General features: G+C 35.7%; 1 protein-coding gene across 3 annotated transcripts; it reads right to left on the bottom strand.

Annotated features, from left to right (window-relative positions):
- Positions 1-5970: 5970 nt before the first annotated feature.
- On the bottom strand, positions 5971-17254 carry LOC126691593 (ribonuclease II, chloroplastic/mitochondrial). Of its 3 annotated transcripts, none has more exons than XR_007644806.1 (15): positions 16803-17254; positions 16284-16443; positions 16024-16137; positions 15848-15925; positions 15646-15777; positions 13166-13387; positions 12759-12941; positions 11971-12033; positions 11785-11891; positions 11563-11712; positions 9991-10150; positions 8808-9203; positions 8490-8714; positions 6544-6730; positions 5971-6445 (listed from the first exon to the last, which is right to left on the bottom strand). XR_007644806.1 is itself a non-coding variant. In XM_050386626.1 (15 exons), exons 1-14 carry the CDS (start codon positions 17075-17077, stop codon positions 6611-6613), a joined length of 2385 nt encoding a protein of 794 aa, XP_050242583.1. In that variant the 5' UTR covers positions 17078-17254; the 3' UTR covers positions 5971-6445; positions 6567-6610. The 3 variants fall into 3 exon arrangements, 2 of the variants coding, with proteins under 2 accessions (XP_050242583.1, XP_050242582.1); XM_050386626.1 differs by having other exon boundaries at positions 6567-6730; XM_050386625.1 differs by having other exon boundaries at positions 5971-6730.
- Between the last annotated feature and the right edge of the window lie 2646 nt (positions 17255-19900).

Raw genomic sequence — 19900 nt, 5'->3', positions numbered from 1 at the left:
GAAATGATTTTTTCAATTTGAAATCATTACAAATCAAATTCCCATGTTAGGCATCTAAATGATTTTGGCCTGCTTTCCACAGCATATCCCGTCACTGTCTCCATTCAACTTGTCCAAAGTAATAATCTTGCTCTTCAATATTGTAAAACTTTAAGTCACGCACAAGCTTAATGAAAGCACTTCCAACTTCCAAAACCCGTTGATTACCAAACTTTTGTCCAAGCATATATGTCGCTAAGTTAAAGAGCCTGTAAATCATTACAGACATGGTTAAAAATTGTTCGTAAAGCTTGAAGAAATCATGCCGCATGAGATATACATACATAGAGAGAGCGAGAGATGTTATGAATATTTTGGAGCAAGAGTGCATGGGGCTGATAAGAAAGATCATATAATTGCATGTGGGGATAAACCTTATCAATAGGGACAAGTGACACTGAAATGAGACTTTGTTTTCCACATGACCCATCATCCAAAATACAATTTAGATTTCTACATCCATGTGATCTCTCTCACTTCTCTGCATCACTCCTTTTTGTACAAATTTTTGGTCTTTTTGGGACCAGTTATAGAGATATAAAAACGACGCAACCTCCAACCAAATTGGACACGTTTATAACAATTTTCGGAATATATTATTCTTGAGGTTCATTTTCATCATATTGAATTGCAAAATTAGGCAGCACAAGTGTATTGAAAAATTAGGCAGCACAAGTGTATTGAATTTGTGGTAAATGCATCATAGAAGAAATAGAATTAGATGCCATGCATTAAAAAAAACGAATAAAGAAAGTTAATGAGGAAAGCATACAGCCAATTAAATTACTCAAAATGATTCTACTGACCAAAAAGGGAAGGGAAAAAAAAAGCTTTACACTTTTTTTTTTTTTTAGAGAATCAGAGCTTCACACTTTTGATCCGCCAAAATTTGGGACGGTTTGAAGTTTAAAGTTTCAATTCTATTCCTGTATTTTTACTAGTGAATTTGATCCTCATATTTTCAAATTGATTTTAATATTAACCTCATTATTAAAACAGAGACTGAACATTATTATATGAGAAATGGAAGTTTGCTCACTCATTAAATTTGTTACAATGGACTGTGATTTAGTGCATGGATGATGATTATGTTTAATTTTGCACAACCAATTCGAACACCAAACACCTACAAAAAGAAAGAAGAGAACCAAAAAAAAACCCTGTCGAGGTGTGCCCTAAAAAGAAGTCTTCGATGCATAGGTTAGCAAAGAATTGGACTCATTCTAATATCATGGAGAGATTTCTCGGTTAACATCGTCTACCCACCTTTTTGTGATGAGCTCCCAATTAAGTGCCTCATTAGTTTTACTCTAATTTGACTACCAATTATCATATTCCTTATTGAGTAGAATTTGAATTTGGGTGGGATGTTATTAAATCTTATATTTCCCTATAAATCTAATTTATTTAATTCTTGTCATATCAGTTGTCCTTCATTCCCTAATTAGACTAGTCGGTCATGATTGGATATTAAGGGTCATGATTAGATATTAAGAGTTTGTTTGGAATCCGTTTATTTTAATAAAATTAAAATTTTTTTGTTGAATATACTGTAGATAAATGTAAAAGTTAGCTGAAATAGTATAGTGGGACTCATTAATATTACCAAAAAGTACAGTAGGGTCTATAAATAATAGCAAAAATAAGCTGAATAGTAAAATAAATTGACAAAAATAATATTTGCCAAACAAGTACTAAGTGTGTGTTTGGATCATCGTTTGCGTTTTTTTTTAGCGTGTATGAACAGTAACTTGCACTGTTCATGCACATGGATTCACTTTGCAGGAGACAAAATGCATTGTTCATGGATCCTACAGTACTATTCACACATTTAAAAATTATTTTGTTACCGTATTTTCAGTTTTTAGTAAAATAAATTGTATCCAAAGAAACCTAAAAATCCAATAAACTTGAGAACACACTTTATTGCGTTGCTTTGTATTCCTGCCTTTTCGATGCTTTCAGTTGTTTTGAAATTTTACGTACTTCCAGGTTAATCTCTTGACTCGACATGATATGATGATAATATCCATGAATTATTTGTCCCTATTGATTATTGGAATATCAACTTCCCTAGTCGAATTTTGAGCATATTGCGATTTGGATGATTACAACAAGATGAGCAAACTTTTGGATCGCTATCCCAAGCTACTTGATAATCAAATTGATCTATGGATTCTTATGCAGAGAGATAACTTGACTATTGCTTAAGCAAACTCGTCTTTCCCCTAGTCCTATAAAGGGGGATTCTTCTACTCAGCCATCTTCCATAAACATAATGGCTAATGACTTCGGTCAGGTTGTCTTCTCAATTCTCTAAGTCTGATCTCTTTTACATTGACTCGTATTTTTATGGATTTTCATATTTTGCCTCCTTGTCCTGTATCTACTTCACTCACTTTTTTATTTCCTTCGGGTTTGCCTCGAGGTCTTGGAAGATTTTTCTTGCGATCAGTTTCATAGTCTTGAAGGATTCCCTCATTCTTTGGTGTAAGATTAGTTTCATATCTATATAAAATAAAATAATTTGATTTTTTATTCCTTTCTTTCCAATATTTTATGGGCATCTAAGCGGAAATAGTGAGAAACGAAAAGCAACTTGTCTAAAAAGGAGAGTGAAGATTTTTCCCTTGAAATTTCAGTCACCACTAGCAGTTTAATGAAGTTAAAATAAACTTAATAAAGTACTACTTATTTACGGAATTCTTTGTTTTTGAAATATGAACAAACGTGATGACTAATGAGGACATGCAAAGACTACTTTATAACCAAGTACATTTTCTTATTCTCCCACTTAATACTCTTATTATATTACATGAATTCACATTCTTATGGAAAAATCATTAATTGCTATTTGAAAATCTTCCAAATGGGTTTAAGGAACCTATAGAACCCAAGAGCCCATGAATAACACATTGAATAAACCATGTTTTTGGCCATTCCTAGTTTCACCAAAAGATCTCAATTGTTCCTTATTTTTGTGATCTCTCAAATCCGGAAGTTGTTGTTTCTCTTAAAGAAACTGTTGAATATTGCCTCAAATTCCTAATAAGTTTTGGTTTGAGTTTTCTTGACATAGAAGGAAAGGTATTAAAGTATTTTCTTGTTGTGGAAGACAAGGATTTTCCTTGTCATAGAAAGAAAAATATTACTTATTGAAGAAATAATGAGTGTTCCTTCTCCATCAAGAAATAAAATTAAAACTTTATAAATATGCATTATTGCAAAAGGTTTGAAGGGCTTTTGCCCAAAGTTCCTCCTAGGTGAGGAGAGGTGAGAGACTGTTAGAAGAACATGAGTGAGTTTCTTCAAAGAGTAGTAATTTGGTGGCTTTTACCCAAGGTTCCTACCATGTGGGGAGAGATGAAAAATTCCTAGAACAACATGATTAGTTTCTCTGAAGAGTAGTTGGTAGATTATTTGGGTTGAAAGATTACCCCATGGTTGTGTGTTGAGAGTTGTTTGTTTTGTGAGTGTGAGAGAGTTATTGGGTGTATTGGGGCTTTGGGTTTGTGAGTGTTGTTTGTGTGATAAGTGTTGATTAATGTTGTTGTAATTCATATCGTTAATAGTGGATATTTTAGTTTGCGTGGATATAGGTATAGAGTTGGTTGAATCACATTAAACATTATTGTCTTGTGTAGATGTTTTATTTTCTTGTTCATGTGAATGCGCTTCAGCTAGCCCCAAATCATAATAATTAGTGATAGAGCTCCCACTGTTGCACAACAAAAACAAACTAAACCAGATCAACCAGACTACCTTGTTTGGTGGAAAACCAAATTCGTTGAATTTCTCAAAAACCCATAGCCACTTGCACATTTTACTGCCCAACACCTGGAAAAAGGGGAGTTGGGGGGGGGGGAGGGAGTGGGGGTGGTTTGCACAAAAATAGTTTACACCTGCTTCACTTGGAGAAGTCCAAACACCCATTTCCTCTAATTCAACAGGTACTAAGGCGATTGTCTCTGGCTCAGTAGCACTCTCCAAGTGCCATTTCTCCCACTCTCTCAACAACTCCTGCCATCTTCTTTATTCACTTAATTTCTCATTAAAAGCAATTTTCTGTATATAATCTTTCTTGAATCGTCTTCATTTTTTACATCACTAATCTGATAAGGGACCCATGACCCACGTGTAGCTGCTACCAATAGCACTTGGCGTCAATGAATATATTCATTTGCTAGATAAATTTGTTTATTCTTGAACAATAGCCTAACAAATTTCTTCACCTCTATTTCTAGCCTAAATTACTTTAATACGAGAAAACTCTTTTTCTTATTAATTTATTATTTTCATCACTCGGTTATATTATATTTTTGCTTAAGAGAAGAAAACGCAGTAATAGCGGTCAACGAATAACCCATCGGTATAAGTATCAATTATCTCCAAACGAACCTGTGCCTATTTACTAACTTATCAAAATACAACACATGTCACGATAACGAAAGACGACCCCAAACAAATTCCAGCCGCCCCCCATCCCATAATGCAATCTTTAGGAGGTTCCTCTCTGCACTCTCAGAAGGTAGCTAGCCACTCTTATTTGAGGACCAACAAACACAATTACCAAACTACCTACCTTTCATGATTCCTAATAGGAGCCTGAAGCAGTTAGCCTGACAAAATGGGGACAGAATTACTGAACTTGGTGGCCACCCCGTGTTACTACACTAATTGCTGAGTTTATATTGCAAGCACACTCGCATGCATTATGCATGATGAACACAAAACCAAACCCAAGACAACATCTATTACACCTTTTGATGCAACCGCTAAATCCTCGTGATAAGATCTAATTAGTCTTGTGAATATTCCGGAGATACTAAATGTGGGCCCGCAATTTCCCAATGTAAATTCTCTTATACAATCTGCAGCACAGAATTCCGAGAGCCTATGCAGCTGAGTTCAACTGTATCAACAGCTTTGTCTGTTGCCATATGGAAATGAAGCCACCAACAATATAAAATATCAAACGCTATCAGCTGCTCAGACTTAGTTGCATTATGGTGACGAATGGTGATGTGCTACGTTATACATGAAATGTAAAGCCCATGTTCAAAAAAGTTTGGTGTTCCTGTAAATCTGCAAGACACCGTTTGGTACAGAACTAAATTCCACGTATCACATGGCTTTACCTCGTATAGTATGACACATAAAAACAATAAAGCTCGTCATGCATCATAATAAGTGCCCCTACTCTCCTTGAATTGGCACCTTTTTTTTTTAATCTTCTGTGTATCTTAACTTCCATGGACCACGGCCAATTCCCAGTACCAAAGCAGCTTAAGTGTTATCCATACTGACAGCCAGATAAGGGTTCCACCTTGGAAACTAACTACTGGTTCTTTTTCTTATTGGTTATTTTAGCTTTATTGGATTAATAATTATGGACCAAGGACCATGAATATGGCCAGTCACAATTATTTTTGTTATGGTTCTGTTGTTTGAATATGAATGCGGCCTATCGCCATGCACGCCGTCAGCTTGAATTCTCAAAACTTGCTACTGAGATCTTCACCATTGGGATAGCTACAACTTGACGGGAATAAAAATTAAGATCTCCAATGCCAAGGAAAAAAGTAGATTGCGTTGCAACTGAAGACGAATGAGTCGATCCGATTGAGGCTACTAGAATTTGAAGAAATAGCGCATTACAATGCATTAATCATTAAGGCCACAAGAAACATGACTAGATATCATGGTTTCCTTTGGTTCCCACTTCTATTATTATATTCGCTTATATCGTATGGATTTCTCTGAACAGTTTTCACCATATTCCACAACTTCGACTGAAGGCCCAGCAAAACTTCGATCGAAGTGACTGACAATTTTACATGATACAACATTGTTAACTTCCCCTAGTAAAATTATTCAGTTGGCTAACTAGTACAAATCTGTTCATCTACAATGTAATTTGTATGCAATTCGTGACTGAAAAGATCTTTGCTTTCACTGCTTTTGGTTAAAAGGGAAGAGTGTGACTGGAAACTATACCACATGTTACAAAATTACTTACACAAAAATAGATCAGCTATAACGGTATACATGACTTTAGTTTGTCATGCCTCCTCATAGGAACAACTTTGAAGAACAAAATGAACACACAGAAATGCTGGCCCTGAAAAATGAATGACCAACCAATCTTACGCACGTATTGACCAAAATCTCCAGAGCTCAATATGCCATTAGTCAATTTGAATTGGAGCACGCTTTGAAGCTATTCCTGCAGAAAATAATTTGAAGCAGAGTATGTTTGTCATGCGATGCAACATGGGCAGTCACTTCTACAGGTGGTGATTTTCATAAACATTCATCTTGAAAAGTGATGTTTGTATCTGTTTTGCGGTACGAGATTCTGATCACTTTCAAAGATTGCAGAAGCTATGATGCCTTGATAATCATTCTGTCAAAACAAAGACTCTGAAGCAAGTTAATTCTCATTCTCCCAAAATCACAAGAAAGGCCAACTTTAGTATTGGTGTGAATGTAACCAATACAAACCACAGCAATATCAGAGAAAATACTTTTATGATGATAAGATCCAGTCAAAAGAATCTCTTTCTAGCCCTCAAATAACCTCCTTAAGAGAAATAAAATCATCACGTGGATGAGCTTCATCCACCCGAACTTCTACTTCATCTCCAATCTGTGCTCCAACAGATACCCATGCAGAAGCTTGAAATCCCACCTGAAAAATTTAAACATCGATTAAGCACTTCAATCAATATAGTCACAAGGAAAGCAATCAACAATCTGCAGTTATGGAAACCACAAGGGTTTTAGAATTTCAAATCAAAGAATAAATTATTAAAAATATTATTTAAAAAAAAAAAAAATAGGTTGAGGTGGGAAGGGATAAACAACAAACTATGATAGATCCGCCAGAGACAAAAGCCATAAACCTCATGAACGCTACATATAGTATGATGGCCTATCTTCTTGTTGCATATTCTGCTTCTTTTTGGCTTAATACAAATGAAATTTTTACCTTATCTTCCCAATTTCTACCATTACATTTAAAGCTCAAACCATGGGCAGGGGCAACTGGTACATTGATAAAATGCATTATATAAGCATTTGATACTAGTGGCTTGAGATGCCATTACATTGAGAAAAAAATTGGAATATACTTGTTCAATATGGATGGCTCATAGAGAGGAAATGTGGAACAGCAGGAGTGAAATTGAGAAGGAGAGGAAAATAAAGTTATGATGGCAATTGGAACATCAAGATTCCCCTGAGATATTTGCAACCAAACATGAACATGAGAATGCTCAAGAATCCTCTCAGGATTCCCAAGAAACCTAAAAGAGTACCCACAGGATTCCCCAAACATGAAAACACTTAAGAATCCAGTGATGATTTCTGAGAATCCTAAACGATTGCCTCAAACTAAACATACTAGTAAAGATAATTGTTCCTCTCTACAGAAATTGTGTGTATCCATATAGAGCATCAAAGATGAGCACAATCAGCTGGTAGGGCTAGGGAAAAACCAATTGGAGACCATCTAATTGAAGGTTGCATGTTGACATGTGAAGGAAACAAAAATTTTATGAAACCAGTAAGGAGCAAGTAAAAAAAAAAAAATCCTAAAAAGTGTTAAAATTAACATCTCTCATCATTGAGTGACAAAATTTGTTCGGAAGCTACCATCGCAGATTTCTATTGTTCACACTTCATATCATCACCAAATATCTTTCTCAGCTTCAACTTGTAAACCTCAGTCCTATTTCTCTAGCATGCCCATAGGAGGGCATTTATATTTTTTATATATGCCACCTTCAGATCAACTTAGCACATCTTTATTCCATCAATGGCCAAAGTGTTACCATGGCCGATACTCTTACAGTTCAATCTCTCCAACTAGGGGTGTGCAACGAACCGCCAACCCGCCAGGTTGGGTTGGGCTATGAAATTTTTTTAACAATGAGTCGGGTTGGGTTCAAGTCATAAGATTTACAAATCCGCCTAACCCATTCCGACCTACCTATATTTAATATATATTTAAATTTAAAAATATATATATTTAAAATATATATTATACAATTTTTTATTTACTTTTTTGCCCCTCTTCCTCATATAGTTTGTGTTTGTTTGGTGTTATGCTCATGATTATTTGGTTATAAATTTGTTCTTATCTGTAGTGGTGTTGTTCTAATTTTCAATTTAATAATAATGATAGTAATTAAAAAAAAAAAAACTGTCCAACCCATGGATCCAAACCCAACCCAACCCGATCCACGTGGGTTGGGTTGGACCCCTGTAATAAGTTGGGTTGGGTTGGATTTTTTAACCCACCATGGTGGGTTGGATCAAAAAAACTCCTCAACCTATCCCATGCACACCCCTATCTCCAACAAGTCCTGGACAGTTTGCACTACTTGACATAATTTATGAGACAGATTGCTGCATTATAAAATTACAAATAGCTAATTACAGCATACCTCAACTAACAATAAGGCTGCAGTCCGATCTTTAATAAACTTAAGGATCAATGCACGATATTTTCTTTCTTTTGGTTGACTCCTTAGGTATTCTAAGATCCAATACCGAAGACTGCTACTGAACAGCCTCTTTGCTAATCTAGAATGCATGTTTAAAATTGATGCCATTCCTTCTAGTTGGCCAGCTGAGAAAGGAGGAGATTCACCTCTAAGATATGCTTTGACCTACATACACATAAAAATGTTAAAAACAAACAGGAATGTCAGTGTACATATATAGGGAATTCATATGTAACAACAGGAATGAAAGAAATGAACCTGATAATGAGCTAGAAGATCCATATATCTACGAATAGGAGATGTAAACTGAACATAACCAGGGAGTCCCAAAATCCCATGGCGTATAGGCTTCCTGAAATCAATTTCAGCAGCCCGCATTAATCTAACAATAGCAGAACTCCTAATGGGTCCTTCTGGAAGATGTTGAAATAAAGACACATCAATATTTGACTGGGGCTGTCCTCTGTAGGGTAAAGGAATGTTGTTGCGGGAACCATATGTGGCTATAACTTCCCCACAGAGTAGCATCATCTCAGTGACCAGTCGCATTGCAGGGTCCGCTTGGTTTTCAACGTAAAGATTAATAACAGGCTCTGGATCCTCTGGGTTAGCCACCTTGATGCGTGCTTCTAACGTGGCTGTGTCAACTGCACCCTGAAAATGCATAAAATGTCTTTAAAAAAAATTAAATCCTTACTCAAAAGTGGAGAGGGCTCCAATACACAGGAAGTGTATCAAAACTACTAAAGAATAACAATCTAAAATTCCCTATAGCATAAGCTTTTGAGCCTTACAAATTTACAAGTCATTAATCTAATATATATTTTTAATAAAATTTAAATCCTATTCTATATTTAAACCCTCCATTAGAATCTTAGCACATCATATTTTCTTTAAATAATAGCATATCTAGCTTCATATACAAACACAATTATAATAAATGTCCAATGCTAGAAAATATAATTCTACGTAAAAACACAATCATAAAAAAATATCGATTAATGACTATCATAATTATTGAATTTCATATTTATATAATAAATAATAAATAAACAAAATCATATTATGTTAAACTTTTATGTGCATCGCACTAGTAATCGACTAGTTTATAATAGTTTTAAACTTCAGGGTTTAATTTAAAACTTTTGGAACTATAGGGTTTAATTTGAAACCACCCTTAGCATATAGTGTTTAAAATGTAATTTACCCTTTTCTTTTGATCATTCATGAACATCTTTAGATTCTACATGAATTTAATTCATACCAACCATAACATGCCTCCTCAAGGTCTATGGACATGAATATTTTTTTGATAAGTGTCTATGGACATGGATATTTGGAACCACCAACAGATTTATTAGGACTTCAAAGAACTCTAGATTCTTTTTTTGATAAATCAAAGAACTCTAGATTCTTTAGAGTTGATTATTCTTAGTATAACCTGTTGTTGCCGCCATTGTAACCGTAAAGTCGCCGCCTCAGATAGAATTTTCAGTTCAATCTCCTCTTCCAGGTTCAAATGAAGTAGTTCAGATGCACTCTCGTATGTCAACATATAGGTGGGTTTGATGACTGAGTTGTCCACTGAGAATTCTGCAATGCTACAAAAGCATCTAGGGCGTCAAATAGACGTCACATAAAACAACAATGAAAAAAGAAAAATAAATAAATAAAGAAGCATGTAAATCCCATGTATATGTACAGTTTCAAGAAGTGTAAGTGACGCAGGACATGTCAATCTTTTTGTGCCTCCTGCATCAGTAAGATACATTAATGGTAATGATAATAAGAAAATTGAATAATTGTGTTGGCCAAACATACTCTAAATTTGTTTAACTGCACCACATATCAGGCTAACAACCTAAAAACTCTTAACATCATATTCAGACATCCCAATAGCACTTAACTTTAGTGTTCCAAAGAGCAATTTAAACACAAGTTTCATCAAAGAAATGTAGCGACGAGGTGATCTTCTGAATTCCTAAATTGCCTTAATTTTAAACAATTGCCAGTAACTATGGAATAAATAACATCACAAACATAATTAACTCTTCTTAACTCATGGGTGTTGCCTCTGAAGGAGTACTAGGGCAGGGTCAATATGTGGATATTGAGGTGGGGGACGCACATGAATAAGGTTTGGGCATAATACATGGGGTGGGCGTCATTCTTTAAAATAGTTGTACCCTGACCTTTACGCTTGCTCAATTGGTAAGAATACTTCAGTCCATTCTGTCATGGATAGCCAATTAGACGGGGAAGGGAAAATCTGGAATATGAGGTCTCATAGAGATTTTCATGATTGGGAATTAGAGTCAGTTAAGTCTCTTCCCTAGATCTTATATACTCCAATATCCATAGGAAAAGAGGTGTGATAAATTGAGATGGAGATTGAAAGGAAGTGGAGTCTTAATGTTCGCTCCTATTATGAGGCTATCCAATGTACACCAACTACTTTCTATTGGAAGAGTGCTTGGAGTATTAAGGCCCCTAAAAGGGTCTCATTATTTGTTTGGACAGAAACCTGGGGGAAGATTATTATATGTGATAATATGATCAAGAGATGATTTTGCAAGAAACAAAAAGATCAAAGCCTGAGTTGGAATCATTGCTGATTCAAACTCTGTTTGGTTGGTCCTGTGTGTGAGGTTTTACAAATAGCTACTCCCTTCTAGATTTCACAGAATCACTTAATTTTTGTGCATAATTCTTTTATAAATCTTTAAGGTTACAGTATGCTCATCATCGTGAGCAGAAGTATTCTATGAATAGGTATCATCACTTATCAAAAACTAAAAAACTCATTTCAGATACTATGTCAAACAGATGGCTTGTTCAAGTTCCAGAACACATCCCCCTTAAAAACTCAGCATAGCATATTTCTGCATGGGATTTTATGGCCTACAGATACACACAAGTGAGTCCATATCTTCAAAAGTTCAATTAACATACTAATATATCATCTGATTACAATAATTTCTAAAGAAAACAATCCAATAAACTAGCAGTTTACCTGCCATCAGAACGCAGCACAACAGATGCCGTAACAGCATTGCAGATCTCTCCTTGTTTCAAACTCATTCCTTCCATGGCAAGGTTCTCCGGAAACATAGGATAAGTGGCAGTTGGCAAGAATATAGAAGTTCCTCTTCTCATTGCCTCCCTACAAAGCCATTATCAAATACAAGTATAGCACAATAATAACTAATATCTCTAATAATATCTCAAAACCTACCTGTCTACCATGCTCCCAGGTTGTACAAATCTAGCTGCATCTGCAACATGTATCCAAACTTTAATCCGGCCATCTTGCAACCTTGTTGCACTCAGGGCATCATCAAGCTACATAAAACTGTTTGGTTAGCATTTAGACGCTGTATTTTGACGCTACTTCACAGAAAGCAGTCAAAATGTGAATTACCTCGTCAGCCTCATCAACATCAATGGCATAAACCTTCAAATGAGTGAGATCTTTTCTGTAAATCTAAAGACAGGGAACATCAAATAAGCTTAGCAACAAGAGACCCTGAAAGTCTAATAAAAGAATTCATGTTTCGCCCAATCCTTGAGCTTTTTCCCATAAGGTTTAGTTTGGAAAAAGCAAGTAGAAAAGTTTCTTCACTACATAGAAGGATTGATTAACTACAGTCATAACAATTTGGGGAGTTGAAAATGGATTCTGAAAGTTTTTTCTCATGGTTTTCCTAGAATGATTGTACTACAGGCAGACATTCCAAAAATGATTTTAAACCCTAAAGTTTAATGGGGGTTTCAAATTAAACCTTGAACTTTTAAATCTGTTTCAATTCAAATCCTGAGCCCTGCAGTCGGTGATAGAGAGAGACAAGAGGTTTCAAATTGAAACAAATTGAAAAGTTTAGGGTTTAAGTTGTAATTTATGAAACTATAAGGTCTAATTTGAAACTCCCTAAACTATAGGGTTTAATCTGTAACGTGTGAAACTATAGGTTTTCATCTGAAACCCTTCCTAATTTATTATTTTTTTTGGATGAGTAAATATTAAATTTATTGAAAAAGCTCAGATCAAGTACACAGGGGAATACAAGGAAAAAGAGCTACAGAAAAAAAAAAAAAAAAAAAAAAAACCCCTAAATTATAAGGTTTAAAATGAAATTTTCTCTAATATTTAATGATCTATCCCCTGCATAAATATTTTAAATTTATTTCCAGCCCAGTACGCAGGCCTACCTCATCTGGATCAGATGACTCAGACAAAAGACTTTCAGCGGCCGTTAATATCTCATCTGAATGATCAGTAGGAATATTTAACTTTAAGAGCTCAAGATTGACATGTACGGGAAAATAACCGATATCTATGAGGAGATTTACAGCTGATGATGCTGTTTTCACCAGTCCCATTGCCTTAAGGATCTGAAATGAAAAAAAAAAAAAAAAAAAAAAAAACAAGAAATTGGATATACATGGGTCACAAACATTTTATATTTATATTTTTTAAGTAAAAAAAGGATAAAAAAAATCAACACTTAAGAAACACCATCATAAGATCATTGCTTCCAACTAAAACCTTCTAGATCAATAGAAAACTAAATTTACATGTCAAACCAAAACAAACTCAGCGAACTTAGAAAAGTTACCATCCCAGCTGTCTTCTTTTGGTCATCATTTTTGCAGGCATCAATGGCATAAGATTCAAGAGATTCAATTTTGTGTCTAGTTTTCTCTTCAGCCAACCAAGATGATTTGGGGGGTTTAGATTTTGAAGGCATGTTCTTAGCAGATTTCAGTAATTGTACAAACTCCTGAAGTTCTTGCTCAGCCGCCTCCTTTGCAAGCTTCCAGCGTAAAAGTTCTTGTACCTAGTTTTTCAAACAAAAGGGGTTCCATGTTATTAGAACTATTGAATTAAAAGAAGGCAACCAAGCATTGTATAATGTATTACTCTGCTAACTAATTAAAGTGCCACAATTTCAGATACATGTCAAAATATCATTACAGAATTTATAAAACAAAAGATATTACAGAGAGTGAAGCATCACTAATTAAATATAGACTTGGTTTCAGTACAATGTATAATAGTAAAGACCACAATGAAAAGCAGAAGACAGAGAGAAGAACATCAGTTAAACAGGATAAGGGAGAAATATTTTCAACTTGAAAGTTGGCAAGTGTTAAGTGTTGTAATGTAGGCTGGCTAATGCCATGACAAATTTGTTTGTATTTTTGGGTTTCAAATTTCATTGTTTCTATGTAATTTTGTGGTTTGAAATGGTACAAGTGCAAAAGAGAAAGTTGGCTTAAGTGTTTTTCATCCCTACGAACTGCAATGGTATGAAGTGATGATGGCACAGAAATCGAATTTGAAAGCAGCTGATCAGTGAGTTCGTACCCAGCTCACCTCCTATTTGTTCTACAAACTCTTCAGCACAGTAGGGAATTCAGTTACAAAATTCCCTGCTGTACCAGCCCCTTTGCCTATTTATATAGGCCCCAATTCCCACGAATTTGTAAACCTAATTCCCACCTGAAGATCTAGAGAAAACCCATACCTCCTAGAGCTAAATCCATAGTTTTCTCTTTATCTTCTTCCTCTCAAAACTGCCAAATCCATGAGAGGAGATTGCATCCTTCACACATAAAGTATCCTTCAGAGAATTTATGTTGTTTGAAGCTTTGGGAAGCATTGGTCCAGAGCTAGAGTGGAGAAATGACTTGCGGAGTCAATTGCTAGCAAGAACTTGGAGGGCAGTGAGGGCTTGAGTACATCTTTGCTACATTACTGGGAGGGTTTTGTTAGTAAATTGTACTGCAGCTATCTATTCTAGTAGATTATTTTCAGTGGTGAGGCTGCAAAGAGGTTTTTCCGCCTGGTTCTCGGGTTTTCCTCTTTGATAACACATTCATGTGTAGTGGCTGAGTTTTGATTGTGTGTGTGGGTTTTCAATTGTGTTTTATATGCTTTTATCCATGCTTAGGTTAATTGGTTAATCACTTACATAATTGGACTTAATTGTTAGATTAGCCTAAAATTAAATTAGCCGTAATCAGGATTATAATATCATAATACTTGCTACTTAGTAGGTTGCCCACTTTTCCTAGCAAGTCCAATTATGTATTTGCCAACCACCCCAAAAAATCTGAGTTAATCAAGATCAGCTAGGTTTCAATTTAGATGAGCTGGTTTCAGGTAGCCAAAATCAAACCCAGTATGCTTAATTTAAATTTGAACATGTAGCATGATCTTAAAATTTAATATGATTCAGTATATTTAGATTGGCTGAGAGACACTAATCAAACTAAAATCCTAACAAATGTCTCGTGTACAAATTGTTCTGTTTTAGACTTTTAGTTGAACCAATTCTCATCCACTCCCTGGCCCACCAACAGGCAATTCTATATAAGGGTGGCCAAGCTGAACACCTCTTAGGCTAAGATAATCACATTCAGAAAATTAGTCTTCCTAATCTGCCAGCGATGCAGATTGTGTCCAGCTGCTCAGCAGGGAGCAACCTTGAGAAGTGGCACAGAAAAAAGGGTGTGTGGGGGGGGGGGGGGGGGGGTGGTTTGGAATGTAACTCCAGTCATACAACATTGTAACCAATTTATTTCACTTTTGCAAGATGACATTGACCACGACAACAATTACCAAAAATTATGTAGAGCATGACCACCATCAATATGCACGAGATACAGAGCTGTTACGCACTCACAATTAAGATCCTTGATTGGTGGCTTTTCAAAACTGGCCTGATGGTTTGTCAATCATCCCTCCTAACACCTATTGAAAAACCACCACTTAAGAATTGTGATATCCTCCAGTGAAGTTTCTTGCTTTGATCTATTCCATTCTTCAAAGCAATTAAAATTACCAAACCAAAATACAACAAGTCCTAAACAATCTCAAAACATCTAACAGAAAGATCATTCAAAATAAAGGGTAGTTGTTAATGTCACACACAAACTGCACTGATTTTCAAAGATACCTGTGCATTAGCAAATATATTAAATAAAATTTCCAAACTATGGCCATGAAAATTATTCTGACAGTTAAGCCAAATAATTCAATTAAGAAAGTCCACAGATAGAGAACACTGTCAAAACCAAATATAATGTGTACCTGCACAGTAGGTCGAGGTCCATATATAGAACGTGAACCTTTTGTCTCCAGCACACTGAAATACGTTTCATCTTTTGATAGCAAAAGGTGGGCACAATAGCTTTCAAGGGGCTCTGCACTACCAAAAATCATCTGCAGTATAATCAATGGTCATTGTAGAGCAATGGTTTAGAAATTGGATCCCTAAATAAAAATTTAATACCTCTGCTAATTCTTCGGTTGTCACTGACTTATTGTTTTCAAGAAGTTCAACCCAAGCAAACTCCAGAAGTGCTGGATCCTGCATCAAATCAGTAAATACTGACTTTTATCTTTTACAAAAACCACCAAATAGAAAATGACAAATTTGATAGAATTATTCCACAAGCAAGAACCAACCAAGTTATCCTGTGCTTTCTGAATAAAATCTGAAATCCCAGTATGATCAAAATTCTCAATGCCCGGAACAATATATGTAATTTGTTGAGGTTTAATGGAGGATGTGACACCATTCTGCCAATGGGAAAACACCCAAAAAAAAATTGTTAAACTAATAAAAAGCTTACTTATTGTGATGCATTTGATTGATTGAATAAACAATGAGTTACAACACCTAGCAACCTATTCAACATGCCGCATTTAGTTGTTTCTACTAGAACCTGATCGGACACCATCCAGTTCTTTTTGCCGTCTGGTTTCTGAGCAACTGCCAATAAGACCCTATCAGAATCCTTCTTGAACTCCAACAGCAACCCTTTCTCTAGCACTCGGTTCGCAAGCTTATCTTCAAGAAGCTCTCCACTGCTTGTTAATCCCATTCTGGATAATCATATGTATTATATTAAAGACGCAGCACAATCGAAATCCAAATTAGTTTCTAATTGTTTTCTAATTTTGCTACTCGGAGCTTCACCCCAGTCACATAAGACAACTCATCACCACTATTGTTGAATGTTTCAGGGCGTAACCTAGTAACTAAATAATTATAAATAGCAAAGATAAAATTCCTTCTATATGATTTTCAAGTAAATGCTCTGAAAATAAAGCAAATAAAAGTTATTACAAACATTTTCCTCTTAATTTCCTACAATTTCTCAGAAACCAAACAGTTCGTAATCAAAATTCCATATACAACGAAATTACAATTAAGCAAGAGGATTTAGTTATAAAAAACCTACTTGGAGGCAGCGTAAACTCTCTTCCTTTTGCGCATGAATTCGAGCTCTTCCATGACGCTATCGACGAGACTGTGAACCGAACAGCTCCGAACACCGCCATGGCCGAAAAGCTTCTTCTCGGACCGGAATGCATGGAACCGAAACCCTAATTTGGAGCATCGGCGAAACTGCAAGTTCCTGTAATGGTACAATCGGCACCGAACCGCCGCGGAGAAAGGAGGAGGCGAAGCGGAGCGAAAGATGGAGCAGCTGTTAACGGCTCTAACCGCCATCATTGAGTAATGGAAGTTAAGCTTTTAGTCCTTTTGGTTCATAGAAGATTGAGAAAATCGAAGAGTACGCGAGCAAAGAAATTTTCTGTTCTTACAGTTTTGAGAGAGTGAGAGAAATGAGAGGAAGTGTTTTTCGCTGCTTGTTGACGATAAAGCTATAGTGTTGGAGATTTTTGTAGATGAGGTTGCTACTGAAATGCCCTCGTTAAAGTCCTGTATTTGATTTCTACCGATGTGAAGAGAGTCCAGTGGGCTTTGATTATGGGCTTAAGTTGGCTCTGTATTTGGGCTCATGGCTCTGTTATTGTACTGCATTATTTAATTGGGCCCTGCACCATGCGTATAAAGTATAAACGAAGGATTGAGATTCAAAGTAAAGAAATTAGGCTGTGTTTGGTGTACTCATTTCCATCACTTAATTCCCAAATTTTGTGGGCCTAACGTCAAGTTTGCTTATTTGGTTTAGTTTTTGTTCTCAATTCTCATAACTCATTACTAAAAAAACTAAGTTAAAGTTGTGGAAACCGAAAACACATTTTGTGAGTTTTCAAGTTATAAAAATTGAGTTATAGTAACAGTCTTGTAAAAAAAAAACAAACAAACAAACAAACCGCTAGGACCCACTCTCATGACTCCTCTCAATGACTCTATCAAGTCAGACCATACTTAAGAGCCCCAATGTCTCTTTGTGAGTTGCTGAAAATTCAATTAAGTCTCATTATTCTATACAAACACACTACTCACCCCAAAAAACTTTCGCTTTGCTCATCCCACACACAAAATCAAAATTTTCATCTCTGTCTCTAGGTCTAGCATTCAAAGAAGGGCTCCTACCTTAGATTTCTTAGCTTCATCTGAAGAAGGACTCCTTCCTTCGATCTCTCAATGAATTTCTCTGATCTCTCCAACCTCCCTATCAAGCTCTCTTTGATCTCTCAATCCCTCATCTCTTTTTGCTATAGTGTTTAGTCAGCTCTTAGATCATAAAAGTTTTAAAGAATTTGTTCCAAGGGTTAAAGAGAAAACACTAACTTTTTAACTTTGAATCTTAGGTTGGGTTCATTTCACATGAAAATGCTTTCAGGAAATTGTTTTACACCCTTGGGTGTTTTTGGTACCCACAAAAAATACGGTCAAATGGAAATTTAGCAACCCATTGACCGTAAAATAAGCCACTAAAAGCGTAAAGTCATTTACGCTTTGATTTTACCTTCAAACATTTTCTAGAAACCACACCTGAAGAGAGAGAGCTCAAGCACAGTCCTCACACGATCCAAAACCCATCTCCAAGCTCACCTCAGCCAAGCTCCGGCCAGCTCAGATCGTGCTGCCCCACTGCCCAGATCACGTCGCCCCACCGCCCAGATCACGCGCCAGCCAAGCTTCCTTTTTTTTCTCTCTTCTTCCTTAACTCTTCTTCTCCCTCTTGCTTAACATCACTGCCATCTAGATTGGAGCCTTGCATCTTGTTCTCGTCGTCACCACCCAAGACCGATCTCGTTGCCGCCGCTGAAGACCGATCTCGTTGACCCGATCTCCATCTCTTTCCTGATCTATCTCTTTTTTCCTCAATCTCTCACTCTTTCTTCCTCCCTCTCTCTTAGTTTGATTGAGTTCAGTTTGCGAATGAATGGAGCTAATAGATTTTTGTTTTGTTAACTGTATATATTGAAATTTTCCATTATAAAATTTGTTGGGAAGCTGAGAAAATGTAAGAAACTAGTAGATTTTTGGGTTTTTAGAATGCAACCATATACCTGAAAACATTTTCTAAAACAATTTTCATAATGTAGCCAAACACTTCAAAATATTTTCTTTTCCCAAAAATATTTTCACCTGAAAATATTTTACAATGGAACAAACGCAGCCTTAGCCCTTAGATGGTATCATATTGCACAGAACCTCAATCTATATAAATTAACTAGAATTTTGGTTCTATAACAAAAAAAATTAGGACTCCTAATAGCTGAACTCTTTTGAATTTATAGGCATATTATGAAAAGGTGCTTCAAGATATTAAGATTCTCTCCATTTGAAACCGATTAATTTCATAATTCAAATTCAATATTATAAATCTAAAAGTGTATTCAATGTCACATTATTGTAAATTTTAAATGACATAGCACTCTATACACCATCAAATCTATAAAATAAAATTTTAATCGTGAAGTAAAATCTCTTTCATGTTAAGTGAAATAAAAAAGATAACGTTCCATTTTGTGTATCGACCTAAGTAACCAATTGGTCTAGTGACACCTCTCCTTGCGTCTCAAAATACAATAAATGGGGAGGAATTTATTTAGAAAAAAGGATCATCCATCACGATTAGGTAGCCGAATGAAAAGAAAAAATAAAAGTTTCTAGAAGAAGAAGAAGAAAAGAATAGTGTGGACAAAGGGCTACTGTTTAGCCCAAAAAAGGTGAAGTACAGAACCTACTCCATAACTTTAACCAATAAAGTCTTTCGGAGTTGGGACTTTAAATCATACTTCTCTCCAAATGGGAATGCTCTCCGATTTTTCAATTCAGACTTCGGATTAAACAAAAAACATAAAGAAGTTCGCCAACAGACATCACATGGCATATCAAAAGGTGGGAAATTCCCATTTTGTTACACACTCAAGGTCTTGCTTGCCAGTTGCCAGTTGCCAGTTGCCATGAAGCTTAGTCAAACAGCTTACGGAACTTTGATTCTCTAAAAAAAAAAAAAAAAAAAAAAAACAAGAACATATGGAACTTTTTTCTACGTGTGTACCTGTCATCCATCACCAAGCAAGTTTTTTTTACCTTGTCCAAATGGGAGCAAATTCAATCTCTAATCTTCAC

Source organism: Quercus robur, chromosome 7 (genome assembly GCF_932294415.1).
Source record: "Quercus robur chromosome 7, dhQueRobu3.1, whole genome shotgun sequence".
Taxonomy (NCBI): Eukaryota; Viridiplantae; Streptophyta; class Magnoliopsida; order Fagales; family Fagaceae; genus Quercus; species Quercus robur.
Note: the sequence above shows the minus strand (reverse complement) of the source record. Positions and strands in the feature narration are given on the sequence as shown.